Below are 19718 nucleotides of genomic sequence, written 5' to 3'. Positions count from 1 at the left end.
TTTTTACTGAGAGATGGATAATGATCAGGGATTCTTTGGATTTTCATTTAGTATTAAGCTGTTTGTGCCAAATCCAAGGTTGCTAAGTATAATACGACAGCTGGTCCAACCCGGTTGCAGAGTATAATATAGTAATTATCCCAATTCACCCGTGCCAACACCCCTGGTTGCAGAGTATAAAATAGGAATCCTCCCAAGCTGTTTGTGCCAACACCCCAGTCGCAGAGTATAATATTGAAATCGTCCCAATCCACTTGTGCCAACACCCCTGGTTGTAGTGGATAATATAGGAATCTTCCCAAGCCATTTGTGCCAACACCGCAGTACCAGATTATAATATAGAAATTCCCCTGGTTCCAAAGTAAAATGGAGGAACTGACCAAAGCTTTTTGTACCCCGGTTGCAGAGTATACTATAAGAATTCTCCAAATCCACTTGTGCCAACATCCCGGTTGCAGAGTATAATATAGGAATCGCCCCAAGCTGGTTGTGCAACGACTCCAGTTCCAAAGTATAATATAGGAATTATCCCAAGCTGCTTGTGTCAATACCCTGATTATAGAGTATAATATAGAAATCGTACTGTCACTTGTGTCAACACCCCGGTTGATCAGTATAGTATGACAGTCGGCACGCTCTGCATTACCAACTGAATATTACCAACCTTGCTGATTATAAACCACATACGGCCAAATTCCTCATGGCTAAAGCCAGGTCTAAGCCAATGCTGCCGTACATCATCTGGGCTTGGACCAATTATTTATGCTATCTCATTTGTGTCTTCATCAGTTTCTAATGAGATAATGCTAATTTCTAGCATATTTTTGCAGTGACTTTGGATCGAGGCCATCTGGAGGCATGACACATCACAACAAACTGACAATTTTGATTTTCTACTGTTTATAGACACACAAAGATCAGATCAAAGAATCTGATTGAGTCAGAGGCAAAATTACCCAATCAGGACATCCCTATTTTTAACACATAATGAATTTGAATGAGGTTAGATGTTTTAAATTTGAATAGAAGATCATTTCAGGACTGGGCTTTTGCCAGCTATCATTTTTTTGCACCTGTGAGCTGTCTGCTGATGTGGTGGAAAAGCTCCAGAGCTGAGTTCCTCTTTCCACAGGGAGTTCTGCACCTTCTTCATTAGGCCTGCTCTGTCTCAGCGTGTGATCTGATCAGTGCGGGTCTCTGTGGAACTGGCTGCAGTCAGAAAGACAGTTATTGGTACTGCACTGCACTGCAGTCCACCAGGCCTGAGGGCAGGTTTAGGCCTCTGTGGAGGAAGGTCTTCCTGGAACTTACAGAAGTTAAAATGGATTTTCTTCCCATGAATTGAAAATTAGAACTTCACAATATAGAACAGTTATTATATGGTGAATATCGTCGCTGTCCAATGAAAAACACTTATCTCCAAAACAGCAACTTTACAGGAGAGAGAAAAAACCTTCTAAACCTTTAATGGAAGTCAATGTAAAAAGAGTTTATTTCAGGTCATTTTAAAGAGTTTCTATTGGTCCGTTCAACAAGAAATTTTGGCACAGTGTAAGGGACAGTTTGTCTGTTCAAATTACGTAGTAAACTAAAAATCGACAAAAATGGAGATAAGTGTTTTTCATAGGACAGTGATGATATACACTATATAGCACAAAAGCAGTTGAGGTGTTCCTTGCAAACAATAAAAGTTATTAAACAAAGTTTGTCCTGCTTTTGTTGGAGTAACTGTCTCTATTGCCCAGAAATTGATTCTACTAGGTAGTGGAGCATTTCTGTAAGGAGTTGAGTGCATTGAGCAGTAAGAGTTTTAGTAAGGTTATTCAGAAGGTTGTTTGATCACCACCTTACCACATCCCCAACTCCCCATCTCATCCATATATATATATATATATATATATATATATATATATATATATATATATATATATATATATATATATATATATATATATATATATCAGAGCTCCATCATTTACAGTTCTCAAAAAAGGAATAAAAAGTTTTCACATTTATTACTCAGGTAGAAGTAGAGCATTTAAACTAGGCTTTAAAATACTTCTGTAGAAGTTGAAGTATCAGAGTATCTAAACCCTAAACCATATTTTTTTTCCATTAATGGCTGAAATGTGTTCCTTTGATGTAATAAAACAAACCAGTCCTGCTTAATGTTTTTAAACATTTGCTAAACTTTAAAAACAATGGTGAAGACAATGTGTTTGTATACTTTGGGCACATCACAATATTCAAATCAGTCAACCAATAATACCAAACCCTGCTGACGTCCAACCATCTGTGCCTAACTGCTATCAGAAGCACACTGCTGCTGCATCTCAGCCAATCAGCTCTCCTTGCTGCCCTGTCCTTTAAACCATACCAACACCAAATGCCCCTTCCATTTTTTAGCCTTTTTCAAATTTGAGCTGAGGGTGGAGTCAGCAAAAATCAGACGGTTTAGTTTCCCTTTTAAGTTCGTTTTTTTTTTGCAGTGAACCATTAATGGAAATATAATATGCAAGTGTAAAGAATCTACACCAGGAGGCTGCAATAGGCATGAAACATCTGGCCCATGAGGTTGTTTGAACTATAAAGAATAGAGAAAAAAATTAAAATAAAATGCTTCTCTGACAAACTTTTGTTTACATTCCTCTCCTGTCTTTCTGTCACGTACGACGTGACTTTAGTTCCCGCCCGCTCATTTTTACGCCAGTTCTTGGGTTCCCTATCTCCTTATAAGGGCATTTTTTCCCAGCCATGCTCCAATTCACTAGCCAGGGCAGTGGTAGTAGTGTATTAGTCCACGGCCCTGATGACACTGGTTCAATTCCATGCGAGGAGCTGTGTGTTTATAGACTAGTAGCTCTCCAGCCCAGACGATGGTGGAACCCAATTGGAGAACAGTTGATCTAAAAGCAAGTAAACCCAAGAAAAAAGGAAAAAATAAAATTACACTTCATTTTTCAAAACAGATTTTTTCTTTTGTGGCCTGCCAAGTAATGGCTTGAAAAATATCTGTCCCACAGCCAAACTTAATTGCTGACCCCTGATCTACACTGTTTAAATTTTTTTCTTAGAGCCATAAATCCAGCATAGTAATCTTAATTTTTGGACTTTAAATGACCCCAGCAGAGGAAGCCTGGTGTAGGAGTGTTATTCTCTGTTAATGTCTAATGGTTCTAATCTGAGAATCTTCTCCTCTATTGTAGGTTCGGAATCATCCTCCATAAGAATGAGCCAGCCCTGCATAAGATAGACCTGGAGACCACCTCCTACGTGAAGAACATCAGTCTGCGGGAGTACGACTGCATCCCTCAGTCGCTGGCCTACACTCACCTGGGGGGCTACTACTTCGTCAACTGCAGGCCGGACTCGACGGGAGCGGTGCGTCCCCAGGTGATCGTGGACAGCGTGACGGACGGCGTGATCGGCACTAACGGGGACGTGAGCGGCACTCCCTACGTCTCGCCCGACGGACATTACCTGGTCAGCGTGGACGACCGGGACGGGCTGATGCGCCTGCAGTCCATTTCCGTCCGGGGGCAAATCGGGCAACCCTTCAACATCCACACCAACCTGCATCTCTCCGACCTGGCCTTCATGCCCTCCTTCACCGAGGTCAACCAGTACAATGTGTTCGGCAGCTCGGGCCAGCAGACGGACGCTCTGTACGTGGAGCTCAGCACCGGCACCGTCAAAATGATCAAGAGCCTCAAACAGCCCACGTCGGCCACCCAGTGGCGCTGGAACCGGCAGAACCGCGTCATGACCGGCAGCGGCCTGTTCGGACAGTACCTCATGACTCCTTCCCAGAGTTCTCTGTTCATCCTGGACGGACGCCTGGACAAGCTCAACTGTGAAATCACTGACGTACCCATGGGGAATACTGTAGTGTGGGTGGGCGAGGCCTAGGGGCACCAGGAACAAAACAGAAAAAGGCTTTGCGGAAGAAAAAGCAAAACAAGTACAATTGCACTGAATTTGGTCTGTGTTTAATTTATTGAGAGGAAATCTCAAGTGATCCTACGAGAAAAATACCAAATTGACTGTTCGAAAAACACACTGTATCAGTTCCAGAGAACTTTAATCAGAAGTAGAGCGGCGGGGTAGATAGCGGAGGGATATGCTTCTTTTTGTATGCACTGGGTAGGTTTCCAGGTGATATAGCTACTAACTATTAGTCACTCCACTGTTAGGTCAACTTATCCCTATAGCATCCTATAGGGGGATTTCTTAGTATGATGTCATTCCCTTATGACACCGGTTACGAAAGGTTAGAAACAAATGTACAAAATGTAATAAAATTGAACTGTAGCCTGATTAAATGAAATAATTTAAGACATTGGTAGGGACAGCAAATTTAACTTGAATCAAGGGACGGGACAAAATAAAACTTAAATATGAAAGAACAAAAATATATATGGCTGTATGGCTACTCGAATCATCTCCGTACATTGAATTCTCTATTTCTCTCCCCCTTTCAGTCATCTATTCGACATTCACATAGACATTCGGGCCCACAGTTAATTCCTGTGCCTTGAAGGAACACTCACTTTCTCAAAAATAGGAGAAAAAGGGGGAAAATATACGAACAAAAAATAGTCCTTCTCTTTGCGACTGTGGATAAAACTGTGGATAAAACGCTCTTTCATGACCTCCGTGAAGGAGAGCATGGAGAAACCATGGAGAACCACTTCTTCACCTGTTAAATTCCACCACTGTTTATACATTTCAAGTCCATTTTAGATGAATTCAAGTGGCCCCTCATTGTTAAAATTGATTAAACCACAAGAAGGCGACTTTAAATCGCTCTTTAAATTGTTACAAATTCAAAACGCGTAGGGTTTTCCTTCCGAACAACCAATGATACGGTCAATTTCAGGTTCAGGATGACTCAGAAAAGTAAGATATAAGATACACGATATAAAATACAAGAAGTAGGCGTGCAGGCAGTAGATCGTTGGTCAGATGTTCGAAAGTACAGGCTCTTCATAGAAGAGACGAGACAAAAGAGATTAGGCGTACTCCACAGTAGAACGTAAAGGCTTTAGGTGAGTTCAGGGTCGGGAGAAAACATGACATTGCTATTGTGCTTGCTGGGGACTCGAGGGCTGGCTTTCAGTAAATCATACAGTGTGTATCGGTGTGTGGTGTGGTGTTAGACCAAGCTTTGTACATGGCGAGGCTTATATAACCGGAGATCTTTAATTTGACAGGTCCAGAGTCACAATGCTACATGAGGTCCCCAACTCAGCATGAGCAACAGAGGAACCTTCTTAGTGTAAATGGAAGCACAATCACTCGTGCACGTTGCGTTGAACCTTTGAATCCTCGATGGCCAGATTCTATGCATTTTCACCGATGCTCAAACCTACTGCTCGGGTTTGAGCTGTTTTGTCACATGGTTTTGGTTTTTGCCTTTGGTTTTGGCTTTGGGCTTGGTTTGGTTCTGGTTTTGAGTCTGCTTCAGCAATTAGAACATTTTCCAGCGCGATTCTCCATTGAAACAATTTTGTATTAAATTTGTGTGTTTTAAAGGACACCATTTAAAGAGAACCATTTTAGATTTTTTAAATTGTATTTTTTTTTATCCCATCTTTCATTGTACACCCAGAGAACCCACTCACTCACTCACTCGCTTCATTCCATTGTTGTTCTGCTGTTCTGTACATAGCAGAAGGGTGTAAGCTCACAGTAGATTTCCCTCCAATTTCTTCAAAAGTCGTCAAAAATCTTCAAAAGCTTTGACTGTAGTTGAGTTACCCGCTTCTCTTTCTCTCTCTCTTTCTTTTATTTTTTTTCTAAAGCAAGAACCAGCTGCACTGTTCCAGACATTTTGATGTCACATCATCCAGATCATCCCTGAGATTTCATCAGACCCATGTAGCCATGTATGTTGACTCGTGTGCTTGTTATTTATGTAGAGAAATCATGCTTGACATTTTACCAGTTAAATAAAGCTTATACCTTTGAAAAATCACCTAAAGATTTGTATTCTTTTATTTTTTGTGCCTAATTTGTTTTAGAAAACTGTAAAAAAAAATAATAAAAAAAGTATGCAGTAAATATAATTGCAGTAAAATACTGAATGCAGGATTTTGTGGAATTTTACAGTTATTATTGTACAGCTTAGTGTTTGTTTAAAAAATATATTGTTAAAGCCTTTAACACAAAGGCAAGGCAGCCAACCAATATATAAGATAAACACATAATATGCCTAAAAAAAAGATGAGGGGAAATGACAACACACTGACAGTGAGTATCAGTGATTCGAGCACATTCGCTTTATCTAAAAAATAAAGCCTTGGGTCAACAAAAAAATACAAAAATCAATGCTTGTAATAGACTTCCTGAGTTGTGCCAACGTAAATTATTGAATTAAATTAGTCCAACAAAGTATTTTAAATATGGTGAATTAGTTTTCAGTTACAGTAGTAATCATTTTTAAATAGCATGAACCTAACAACAGATATTTTTACGTTAACAGCACAAAAAAACAATTTACATAAATCAAGCTTACATTTTTGTTAACATAAGCTAACAACTGAGAATTCATGACTATTACTATTATCAGTCTTTTTGTCAGTCATATAAGTATTGTGGTAGTGTAGATATGATCAGCTGAACCCAGACACCATGTAGTCTACAGGTACTCAGCAACACAGCACACAATAACTTGCTCTTATAGCCTCCAACACTGAAACCAGGCAGTTATTGTACCACACATATGTGAATTCCAAGAGAAAGCAGTCTGTGGGGAATGACTACACACTGATGGTGAGTGAGACATGGGGGAGAACATACCCAGTATGCAAGTAGCGTGACCAACATCAGGTGAGAACCCCTGCAGAATTGCTCAGTAGACCCCTTTTACTAAAGACAGTGTTGATGGCTTTTATTGTATGTAGGCTAAAGGCTAAATCAGTGAGAATTGAAACATTTTTACAGTGAAGGTGCCGCAAACCATAGTCAGGAACAAAGGACCAAAGTTTGGTCCAACAGAAAAATGTTGGAAAGGGTTTGAGGTCAGAATCAACTAAAGTATGGTTGGGTTTTTTAGACATCACATTTCTAAAAGTTAAGATATGCTAAAAAAAATAGAAAAAAGAATAAAATCCAACTACAGCAGATTACGCTGGTGATTTCTGTATCTGCTGTAACTGTAGATAAACTCTTCTTCAAAAACAGAAATAAAAAGAATTCAAGACTAATCTGTTACACTTTTTCTGCTGCATGACATGCCTGTAAATCATATTGTGGCAAGAAGACAAAATTCACCATAACACCAGACTGACAACATGCTACAAACCAATCAATGTCAAGTATAGGGAGATGCAGTCCCGTGCGCTTGCTGAACTATAGTTTGACACTAAAAGTAACCAGATTAAATGTACAGTATACAAACTAACAAACTTCTAAACCTCGATTCAGACTTTGTTTCAGACTTTCAGGTGTGAAAAAAACGCCCTTATATAGAATTCTAATGGGATAATCAATGGCCGCTGATAAGGTGAAATCACTTAAAAACAAAATGCACAGTTGTTCTATTTTTCTTTTTACTTTTTTGAGTTCCCAGTTTCCTATAATGTGCGCAGAATGCTGTGATGAAATTTAATGATTGTTCTCGCTTCTTTTTAAAAGAAATTATCTCCACTCCAGTGGTTTAATTATGCCTTCATTATTTGACATAATGAGACCTGACTTTAAAGAACTACACTTAGAAGTGGAGGGTAAACTGGTGTTGGCGCTGTGCTGAAGATTGTGCTGAAACACTGAGTGATCACCTACTGTGCTAATATGTCTTCAGAAAGGAGAATATCCCGAAAGAAAGTGCGTTATTATCTAATAAATGCATTATTAAGATATTATTATGCTACAGGGAGGTTGTTGGATTGAAATACATTATTTAGAGGAATAAAGACAGAATTTACCCAGGTAGGCTGCGCTGGGCAGAAGTATTGTGAATTATTGTGAGTGAAGGCTTAATACTGAATAAACTGTTCAATCTGATCTTTGTTAAATGAGGAATAATGAAGATCTACCAGGTACTGTATAAATCACTGGTTGGTGCTAACATAGTCTGATTTACACTTGAGAAAAGTGTGAAAAGTATTAACATTTATTACTCAGGAAATATAAATACTAGTGTTTAAAACTTTACTTGAGTACTGGTTTCATATCTACTTACACTCAGACACACAAAACACATCAATCCAGGCAACTAACTACTAAATACAATGTATATAAATCCCTGGAAAAGGCAGTCTGTGGGGAAAGATTACACACTGATGGTAAGTGAGAGGTGGTAGGATTCATCCAGTTTGTTAATAGATACCCACCCAAGATGACGGCGAGTTAACACGCAGCGGCCGCTCCGGGTCCGTTAAATGGTGCTTTTGTGTTACTATTTGTCGTTTTTTTTCCGTTTATTTCCTGCAAATATGTGCATCGGAACACCCGTGCACATGTTCTACCACTGCCAGACACTGCTACAGTGGAGAAATCAGCCAGAAAACACGCTACCGGACGAGGTTCTGCAGACGCTACTTGAGCTTAGCCTGCTAAGAGACCCAGGCCGCCAGCCCCCGATGTGTCCTGACGCCGGAGCCCAGCAGAAGTGCCATCGCAAGCGCTGCGAGCGTAAGCGGAAGCGCGGAAAGAGAGCTGGGATCCGTGCGAGGCTAAAGGCTAGTCCTAGCCGGCCGGCTATACCATCGCTCTTTCTGGCAAACGTCTGTTCCCTTGACAATAAACTGGACTACATCCGACTCCAGCGAACTACCCAGCGTGAGTTCAGAGACTGCTGTGTTTTGGTTTTTGTGGAATCGTGGCTGAATGACAACATTCCTGACAGCGCCATTCAGCTAGCCAGGCTAACCACGTTCAGAGCGGATAGGAGCACGGCTCTATCCGGGAAGACCCGCGGTGGAGGCGTGTGTGTTTACATCAACACTGAATGGTGTAACAACGCTGTGACTGTCGCCAAACACTGCTCTCCGCTGGTGGAGTTCCTGATAGTCAAGTGCAGACCTTTTTATTTAGTACGGGAGTTCTCCGCCGTGCTAATAGCTGCTGTCTACATCCCACCCAGCGCTAGCATTGGTGCTAATGCTAAAGAGGCTCTGTGTGAACTCTATCGGACTATCAGCGATCTGCAGAACAAACACCCAGACGGACTGTTTATTATCGCCGGAGATTTCAACCACGCAAATCTCAAGTCAGTGCTCCCTAAATTCCATCAACATGTGAACTTTGCAACGAGAGGAGCGAGCGCGCTGGATCTTGTTTACACAAACATCCCCAGCGCGTATCGGGCGGAGCCCCGCCCCCACCTCGCTTTCTCGGACCACGTGTGTGTGGCTGACTCCAATATACACACCACTCATCAGACGCTCCAGACCATTTCAGAAGCAGGTGAAAACCTGGCCGGCAGGCTCCATCTCTGCCCTTCAGGACTGTTTTGAGTGCACTGCATGGGACATGTTTAGGGAGGCTGCTACTGAGGGCGATTCTGTTGATTTGGAGGAGTATGCAGCATCGGTCACTGGCTACATCAGCAAGTGTATTGATGATGTCACTGTCTCCAAGACCATCACTACACGCCCAAACCAGAAGCCTTGGATGACTGCTGAGGTACGTGCGCTGCTGAGGACCCGCGACTCCGCCTTCAGAGTGGGTGACAAGGTGGCCCTGAGGAAAGCAAGAGCCGACCTGTCACGAGCCATCAGAGAGGCAAAGCGCGCACACGCCCAGAGAATACACAGCCACTTCAAGGACACGGGTGACGCGCGGCACATGTGGCAGGGCATCCAGGCAATCACCAACTACAGGACAATGCCACCATCCTGTGAACGTGATGCCTCCCTCCCTGATGCCCTGAACAACTTTTATGCACGGTTTGAGGCACAAAACAACACGATGGTGAGAAAGACCATGCCCAAGCCGGAAGAGCAGGTGTTGTGCCTGACTGCAGTGGATGTGAGGAACACTCTGCGCAGAGTCAACCCACGGAAAGCTGCAGGACCAGACAACATCCCCGGCAGAGTGCTCAGGGAGTGCGCAGACCAGCTGACAGATGTTCTCACGGACATCTTCAACATCTCCCTGTGCAGCGCCACTGTCCCAACGTGCCTCAAGCCCACCACCATCGTCCCCGTGACACGTCCACAGTGTCCTGCCTCAATGACTACCGTCCCGTTGCACTTACACCCATCATCATGAAGTGCTTCGAAAGGCTAGTCATGAGGAACATCAAGACACAACTGCCCTCTTCACTGGACCCCCTGCAGTTTGCGTATCGTCCCAATCGCTCCACGGACGATGCCATCACCACCACCCTTCATCTCTACCTCACCCACTTGGAGAAGAAGGACACTTACGTCAGAATGCTGTTTATAGACTTCAGTTCAGCATTCAACACCATCATCCCACAGAACCTCATCAGGAAGCTAAGGTCGCTCGGCCTCAACACCCCCCTCTGCAACTGGATCCTGGACTTTTTGGGGGCAGCACCTACAGCTCCATCACACTGAACACTGGGGCCCCCCAGGGCAGTGTCCTGAGTCCTCTGCTGTTCACCCAGCTGACTCATGACTGTGCTGCAAAACACAGTTCTAACAGCTTTATCAAGTTCGCCGATGATACAACCGTGCTGGGTCTCATCACCAAAGGCGACGAGTCAGCATACAGAGAGGAGGTGCAGCGGCTGACAGACTGGTGTACAGTCAACAACCTTCACCTGAATGTGGACAAGACAAAGGAAATGGTTGTTGACTTCAGGAGAGCACAACACACCCACTCTCCACTCAACATCGACGGGTCCTCTGTGGAGGTTGTTAAGAGCACCAATTTCCTTGGTGTCCACTTAGCAGATAACCTCACCTGGACCCTGAACACCAGCTCTACACCCAAGAAAGCCCAGCAGTGTCTCTACTTCCTCCGGAAGCTGAGAAAGGCCCATCTCCCTCCACCCATCCTCACACTCTTCTATAGAGGGACCATTGAGAGCATCCTGAGCAGCTGCATCACTGCCTGGTTTGGGACCTGCACCGTCTCTGACCACAAGACCCTCCAGCGTATTGTGAGGACAGCTGAGAGGATCATCGGCATCTCTCTCCCCTCCATCACGGACATTTACACCACCCGCAGCATCCGCAAAGCAACCAGCATTGTGAATGACCCCACCCATCCTTCACACGAACTGTTCTCCCTCCTGCCTTCGGGAAGAAGGTACCGCAGCATCCGGTCCAGCACGACCAGATTCTGCAACAGCTTCTACCCCCAAGCCATCAGACTCCTCAACTGCAGAGACTGAACTGATGGTTTTTCTGTACATGCACACACACTCTTACCCCACTTACCCCAGAAAATGGAAAGCACTAAAAACCCTACTACCTCACTGGACTCTATTGCACACTGTGTAATAGAGGTAATTACTACCTCACTGGTCTTTTTTGCACACTGCATAATTTGCACACTGTCTTGTTATTTATTATTCTTTGTCTGTATTGTGTTGTATTGTCTGTCTGCACTTTTGTACTGTTGCACTATTGTTCTGTCTACACTGTGTTTATGTGCACAATGGTCCCTGGAGGAACGTTGTTTCGTTTCACTGTGTACTCTGTATATAGCTGAAATGACAATAAAAACCACTTTGACTTTGACTTTGACTTTGAGATGTTGCCAAAAGTCAGAATGGGAAAGATGTACATGTTAATCAAATAATAAATAAACCAATTGATAGCTAACGCTAACTAGCTCAGTAAACTAAAGCTGTAAGCTCCACCTCGGATCAGGACCGCCTGTGGGCAATCCCACGCCGAGGTGGGGGAGGCCATGAACTCACTGGTCAACGTAGACACCCTAACATCTCTCCGATCAACTCGTATTTCTGAGGATTTTCTTTTACTGGCTACTGCAGACAGTGGAGGCTGAGAAACAGTTTCATGTGCAGCATGCATACAGTATATAATTTAGAGAGACCTATAGTATTTTACAAAGAACAAGAAAAAATGGATTTTAGCAAAAGGAGACCTTTCAATTAAATTTCTTGCGAAAACAATACAGAAAAACAACTTAACACAGTGTAAAATGAACATGCAGCAGTCAGAAAATGACTTAAATTTGTACAGAAACTCTGTCCACCAATTTTTTTTAATTGTGTGCTGGAATGTTGATGCATAAAAGATATTTAATCCACATTCAGTTCCATTAATTTTATCAAATAAACAATGAATAAATAATATAAGCTCAATGTTATTAGATTAAATGTAAATGTTAGATTAAAATTACTTTGGTTCAATGTACGTTAAATTCATTGTTTTGTTTAAAATACACTGTAAAAGGGAGAACACTTCTCGCAAGAATGTTCGGCTGCTAGGTGGAAATGAGAACTGTGATTTTTTTTGTGTGTGTGTTTACATCAGTAGCAGGCTAGCCAGTATCTTGAGGCTCTTCTTGAGCACAGTCTATACAAGTACCGACGTCTGCAGTAAAAACGAAGAGTGAAAAGAACTTTCCAAAAGTTCTCAAAGACTTAAGAACCTCTTTTCACAACAAGCAGCCAATAAGGTTGTAGATTTACTGATATCATTTTTACTGTGCTCGTTTACAAATACAGTTCTCCAACTGAGGCCCCGTCCACACAAACCCGGATGTTTTTAAAAACTGAGGTTTTTGTCTCCGTTTTGGCCTTCCATCCACACGAAACTGGCGTTTTCGGTCACTGAAAACGGAGCTTTTCAAAAACGCATTCCAAGGTGGAGATTTTTGAAAACTCCTTTTCCAGCGCATGTCGGCTTTTTGTTTAGCATTAGCGTAGAGATCGGTAGGGGACTCTTTTCGCCGCAACAACTGTGAACCCAGAACCAGCATTAAACGCTTTAACACGTTTCACCAGTGTAGCTGAGATGAGTGATAGTTGCGTGTTCTGCACACTGCTTTATCAGTATGAGCTGTGATTGTACTGGATGACAGACCAGCTACACCAGCAAACTCTAAATACATCATTTGCTGTTACTAGAGCTCCTCATCCAGCCTGTTTACACAGCCTCTCTGGATTTCACAGCGTTTTTGAGTGGTATGGCGTTTCCATGTGGACGGGGATATTTCTGAAAACCTCCATTTTTAAAAAATACCTTAGCTCGTGTGGACGGGGCCTAAGATAAGAATACACTCAAGCCAAAACATGTGTCCAAGAAATAATGGAGAGAGCTACAGGTGAAATGAATCATGGGATTGCCTTCACTGAGAAGTGTTCCGCTGTTCCGCTGCCTTTAGAATTAGGGTAAGATAAAGATGCTGCCCACAAAGGATCAAATTCTGCCTTTAGAATGGGACTGACTTTTTTTTTGGGAGCGTGTACATGCTGCCTGAAAGTGCTGCTAAAAATGCAATGGGGCAGCTGCTTTTAGAACGGATCTTACCTATTGTCTGAGGTGTTTGTTTGATAAATGATTTGATGGCTTTGCTCAGTGAAATACGACAAATCAGTGTATTTGCTTCTGTCATTTACTTTAGAGCCAATAGGCTGTAAAGCATCAGCACGTCCCCCCGTATCCAAAACCCATCCTCCTGCATCAGCGTTAAATCTCATTTAATACACTGAGGAATTCTGGATGGAGATTTTCTACACATGACTACTCTACCGAGATTCACCCAGAAGATCAGAAATCCATCCAGCTGTGCTCGACTGAGAGCCTCTGTACAGCTCAGTCCGTCATTCAGCAGCTTGTCTGGGTTGAAGGTAAGGTTGGACACCTTCTCATTCTGTATCCGTATGTGTTTTAAATTCAGTTGTACAAAATGTTATAACTATAAAAACCTTACCTTGGGTCTAAAGCAGACTATATAAGCAATATGTTCACTCTAAAGGCCGAGAATTTTAATATTTAATCCAGCTGATGGATAGTGTAGCAAATGCTTGGTAATTATTTTGCACGTCAAAAGTTGTTTTTTTTTTATTAGAAATGCATTGTTGCAAATGGAAGTTGCAGATACATTTCAGAAATGTTTTAAAATGTGTATGCATTGGTTTTATGGGATTTTTTTTTTTTAGACGTTCATGTATGCAAGAAATATAATGATACACTGTTAAAAAAAAAAAAAGTGTACAAAAATGGTAATTTCCCGGCAGCAGGGGACGCCAGGAAATGTCTGTAATAAAAAAGAAAAATACTGTCATACTTAAAACATATATAAACTGCAAAAACAAAAAACTACGATAATATTGTATTTACTGTGATTAACAACTATTACTGTCATTTTACAAGAACTTGTCCTATAATTAAATGAAATCTGTCACTTTTAACATATTTTAATTTACAAAAAAGTGTCATACACTCCTTATAAAACAGAATAATTATTAATTTTAAGAACTTGTCCCATAATTACATTAAACCTGTCACTTTGGTGGAAACAAAATGTAATTCTTAAGATTAGCTAGTAAAAATGCCTTAGTAGTTAAAAAAAATGAGTTTCTGTTGATGAAGCTCTTATTTTGTATGAAGATGATTAGCATGTTTTCCAGTGGCCTCTTTGAATGTGTTTGATTTAACAGTAAAGTAGGAGAAAACAATTTCCTCCACTCCCAAAGCCACCATACCCATTCCTGCCAATATCATCCACTTGCAACGCTGCACCGCCATACTTCAACGCAGCTCCAGACCAAAAACATCACCGCAGTAGTGTTGCCAACTCATCAGTAAGGAAAGCAGCTATTGGCTGTCCTAAAAGTCGCTAGAAGTGGATAAATGACGCCACCGCCTAATTTGCACAATACATGTTTTTGAAGCTGTAAAGGATTAACTTTGTGGGAGAGAAAAAGTGAGTAAAAAACACCCTAAATATGTTAGAAATGTTACAAATGAACTCTAACTTTTTTCGCTTTTTAAATAGGTAGTCGCTTCTCAAAATAACTATAAGAGCAGCAGTTAGCGGGAACTGTTATTCTAGGCTTTGTTTCGTTTTTCTTTCAGGGTTTTTTGTTGTTGTTTTTTTGTATTATTATTATTTTTTTCTTTTTTTTTGTAATTTTCAAACCTATTATAGACAATAATTCAATGATGAGCTAGCTAGCTAGATGTTAAGCTTTTTACAGAGAGGCAGACACTGTGGAGGAGGTGAGTGACAGGCTACGTGGTGAATGAGGTGAGTGACTGACTGGGACTTTGTGAGTTAAATTCAGTGATTTCGTGTCACACTGAAGACGCAGTTATATTTATTTTCCTGCTCTGTAAATATGGGGCGGAGTCAGTCAGCGACCATTAGTATGTAGTGATTCCCCCCGGTGTGGGTGTGCTCTGACTGTGAGAGACTGTACTGTGAGTGTTGTGGGCAGGGCTTACAGCAGCACCCGCTGCTTGCTGAAGACAGTAACTTAAGAGCAGGTGTGTTCATCTCAGAGTCCCCAGAAGTCTCCAATAACACCACAAAAACTCGCTAGATTTGTCGCTAAATGCTTTTTTACAAAAAAAGTCGCTAGAGGGACTAAAAAAATTGCTAAGTTGGAAGCACTGCATCGCAGCTCCAGACCAGCCGCTTCAGGACGGAAGTAGATTTTTAATCTTGCGCCATCTACAGCTCTGGAGGAGGTAACGTGGTCAGGCTGCAGCCAGGGGCATTACCAGGGCTCTCAAGTTTTGAAGTTTGGTGGGAGTGAGATTGGGGTGGGTGAGGGTGGGTGGTCCGCACAGTTCTTCTTCAGTTATTCATCGACGTGTGTTTCAGAACTTTCGAATCGGACAGTTCTTCGCATCTGACACTCTGACTGAAACTCCACCCTCTTTCACTAGGTCTGCCTAACAACAGAGCCATCTATATTCTGATTGGCTCAACGAGAGTACATTATAATATGCAGCCGATGGATTGGCAAGCGTGAGAAATACCATGGCGTGGCGTGTGAGCGTGTGAACTTGCTGAGGTTCTTGTGTCACACGCTCAAAGAGTTTAAGTAAAACACTTAGTGTACTCTTCACCAAGTCTGCCATGTTTAAAACATCTAGTTCCAGTCTAGAGCTGCGGTGACATGTGGCCTGGAGCTGCTGGTCTGGAGCTGTGGTGACAGCTGCTCCTTGATTGTATTCATCATGGAGGGCAGTACTGTGCCACAGAAATTAGATTCATTTAATACAAATAAAAAGTTCCAGTTTGCATTTTATTACATATTTTCTCTAAAGCAAATATGCATCAATTTAAGCCAGCCTCATTCACACAATGCATATTTATTTACTGTAATTTCACTTGCCTTGCAAAATTAACATTCACAATGTATTAAAATATACAGTGCAAACCCCCCTGCAGGTAAACTACTGTATCCTGACTCATGAATAAAAGATCTGCAGGCTCTGTGGAACAGCAGAAGCTGGACCCTATGCAAACCGATGGAGACAATCTGCTCATTTACATTAAAGGGGTCCTCGAATGTCAAACTGCACTTATCTTGCCACAGCTGAATAATGAGAGTTCAGTACAGAGAACAGTCACACTATTGACCTCCTTAAAAGCAAAACCCAGGGAAGTATTAGAGAGCTGTTACAATTCCAAAACTCCAAACCTTTATTGTTATATCAAACACATTCAAAGAGGCCACTGGAAAACATGCACTGAAAAAAGTGTAACAACCATGTCATTGATTTAAAGAGCATTTTAATGTTGATCTAATGAAAAATAATGATTTCTGGTTCAAACCTATTTTCTCAGTTCGTCTGAAAGCAAATCTATTACCTATTAGAACAACTTAAAATAAATCATTTAACTCAAATTATATGTTTTACTTCATTTCAAAGGTTACGACATCATCACATCAGATCACTCCTCCTGGAGTTTTTCTGTCAGTCAGTCTCACACTCTTCTCATTGGTTGCCATCACCACTATTACACATAAAGGGCGTGACCTCCTCCCTCACAATCATTGTGAAGTTGTTCCCCTCAGGGTATCTTCTCTTAGCTACTGAGAGAAGTTTTATATAATGACTAAATGCTTTTTATGCTGTGTTGTAGGCTGTAGGAACCAAATTACTGTGTTTCTGTAGTTGTGTTTCTGCACAGTTATACTGTCTTTCTGCGGCCAATTAAGCTGATTATAATATTTGAAGGTTTTTTCAGATTAAATTTTTACTTAGTATTAACTCATTTTGAGTTGTTCTAACATTATTTAATATGTTTTATATTTGTGACTATAGAAAATATATAAATAAATAATGAATTTTGGCTAAAAAGTGGCTAAATTATGGAAAGTTTATAAAATGAACTAACAGAGTTAAACATTATTTAATTAGTTTATTCAAAGGTAAAACTATAGTTTTTTTTTTTCCAGATTTAAAAAAATAGTGTAAAAATGTGTAAAAAAGGCTATTTATTTAGGTATGTTTTATCTTTGTTTTAAATAACTTTTTGGTACTTGGGTTAAATAATATATTGATATATTTTCATATTCATTCATTTTTTTTTGTCCCCAAGGGGCAATTCAAATTCAAAATGTTAGATTCTAACTAAATCATGAATATAATAATAAATAAAAATAAAAATAATAAATATATATATATATATCATATATATATATATATATATATATATATATATATATATATATATATGTATATATATATCATATATATATACATATATGATATATATATATATATATATATATATATATATATATATATATATATATATACATATATATTTTGGTGTAACAAATTAAAGTAATTTTTTAAAAGTTGGTCCAAAGTATCTTTTTTTTTTTAGTGTGCTCATCTTTATTCCAGGCGGTCCACCATTAAAAACGCAATATATAACCAACCCATTATGCAAATAAATGATGCCAGAATATATGGGGAAAACTATAAAGAAATAAAGTGAGCGTGTTTTACTTATTTATTTTTAGAACACAAGATACACAATGGTTAGTAACATTTAATGGTTTCCCAAAATTTGTTTTACATAAAATTCCTAATCCATCCTTGATTCAACCATAACATCAACGTTGATTCAACTATGACATGCCAGCTGGGTCAAGTTAAAAATGTATTAAATTAACTTATAATTTAGGTTTAATAATTACATATAATTAGTGAACATTCCATAAAAAAGCATTTGAATTTCCTCATATTATTTAAGTTCATTCGACTTATCAAAGCTCACAGTGTAGCTTAAGCTTCTGAAGGGCGGGTTTTAGACAGACTTTGGCCGGGATATGTTTGTTGGACCTGGCAACCCTGTGTGTTTTTAATGTGGCCCAGTTAAAAGGACATCTCAGGAAACATGGTGCACTCTGACCGTGTGGCTGTCGCTTCGCTTTTTCAGTCTCCTAATGGTGAGGAAAGGGTCCAGAAGGCTGAACCTGAAACAGCTCCACTCATTTTTCACTCTTTGTCGTTCTTCTAGTTGTTTTCTGCGACTCCATCTGTCCCTCTCATCTCACCTCGGCGCCGAGCTATCAGAGCTGCCAAAATTGGCTGAGCCAAACCCTGGGGCACTCACCTCTCTGCTTTCACTAAACCCAAGACAGAGAGTGCGGGAAAAGATGACACACACTGTCACAGTGTGTGCCCGATGTGCGAGAGTGCGTGTGCGTGTAATGTATATATATACACACACACACACGTGTGTGTGCGTATGTTTTTGAGGATGCACTGCCCTCTACAGTCACCCTGCTGATGTGTAGCTGAGAGCCAATCAGCTGCTCGGACCCCTCGGCCGCTCTGCAGGTAAATAATCCCGTATTAGCGGCTGTGGAACACTGAAGCTCAGACGAAACAAAAGCTTGAACTGCAGCTGGAATCATCCTGCTCTCTTGCACTCCAGCGCTACGCTAACCGCTAGCTCTTGTTTACCACACATCAAAGCCCCAGAGAGCAAGCCTCAAAAACACTGCAGCCACTCGGGAAACAGCTAGCAACAAAACAGCATGTTAGCATGTTATTAGCATTAGACTGCATGTGCTTTATCCCTTACAACCCTAATGACGCAAACTGCATCAAAAATCGTGCATTGTTTGTACAGCTTAATTACTCAGGAATACGTCAACGCACCAACATGATTCATACATTGTGACAAACAGGGAACACGATTGTTTCTAAAAAATAGCCCTAAGCTCACGCTGAACTGAAGTGTTTTTGAGAAATCTAGAGGTGGGAATATCAAGAAAAATAAATCCGCCTGGTGCTGCTCATGTATTTTGTCACAGTAATAAGTCATGTTAGAAACTATCATCAAAATCCTTATACTTTCAACTAATCTACACTCTAATCTAACTTTTACTGAACAGAAAACTCTTGTGTGTGAATTGATTTTAAGTCTGTACATGAAAAAACATAACTGCGTTGTATCAAGTGAAAGGGAAACTGACAAAAACAGAGAAAAAAAAAAAACACACCAAAATAGGCTGGGGTTCAAAGGGTTAAGGTTTTTTCACATTAACACAATTTGGTTCATTTAAAACAGACTCTGATTCCTTTGTACCCTTAGAGTGGTTCAAATGAGCAGGTGTGAAAACAGTAATCACACTCGTGTGCAGATCAAAACACCTGGGCCAAGACCTGCAAGAGGAGGTGGTCTTAATCCAGTCCCAAACAAACTCTGGAGTGATTCGCTTCGACCCAGTCTCAATCCAACCCAGTATCAAATATACTCCTTTTATTTGAGCTACACTGCTGATAAGGTGCAGTTTAATCCAATATATTAGCCAGATCAAGCTAATTACCACAGCTATAAAAAAT

General features: G+C 40.8%; 1 protein-coding gene across 4 annotated transcripts in view; it reads left to right on the top strand.

The window, feature by feature from the left end:
* fstl5 (follistatin-like 5) overlaps positions 1-5977 on the top strand; it is a 274862-nt gene extending 268885 nt beyond the window's left edge. For all 4 annotated transcript variants that reach the window (XM_049483812.1, XM_049483813.1, XM_049483811.1 and 1 more), the window contains one exon: positions 3207-5977. In XM_049483812.1, the coding sequence (XP_049339769.1) occupies positions 3207-3909 (703 nt within the window). In that variant the 3' untranslated portion in view covers positions 3910-5977. The remainder of the gene's footprint in view (positions 1-3206) is intronic.
* Positions 5978-19718: the final 13741 nt, after the last annotated feature.

This window comes from Astyanax mexicanus, chromosome 10, assembly GCF_023375975.1.
Source record: "Astyanax mexicanus isolate ESR-SI-001 chromosome 10, AstMex3_surface, whole genome shotgun sequence".
In the NCBI taxonomy this organism is placed as follows: domain Eukaryota; kingdom Metazoa; phylum Chordata; class Actinopteri; order Characiformes; family Acestrorhamphidae; genus Astyanax; species Astyanax mexicanus.
Note: the sequence above shows the minus strand (reverse complement) of the source record. Positions and strands in the feature narration are given on the sequence as shown.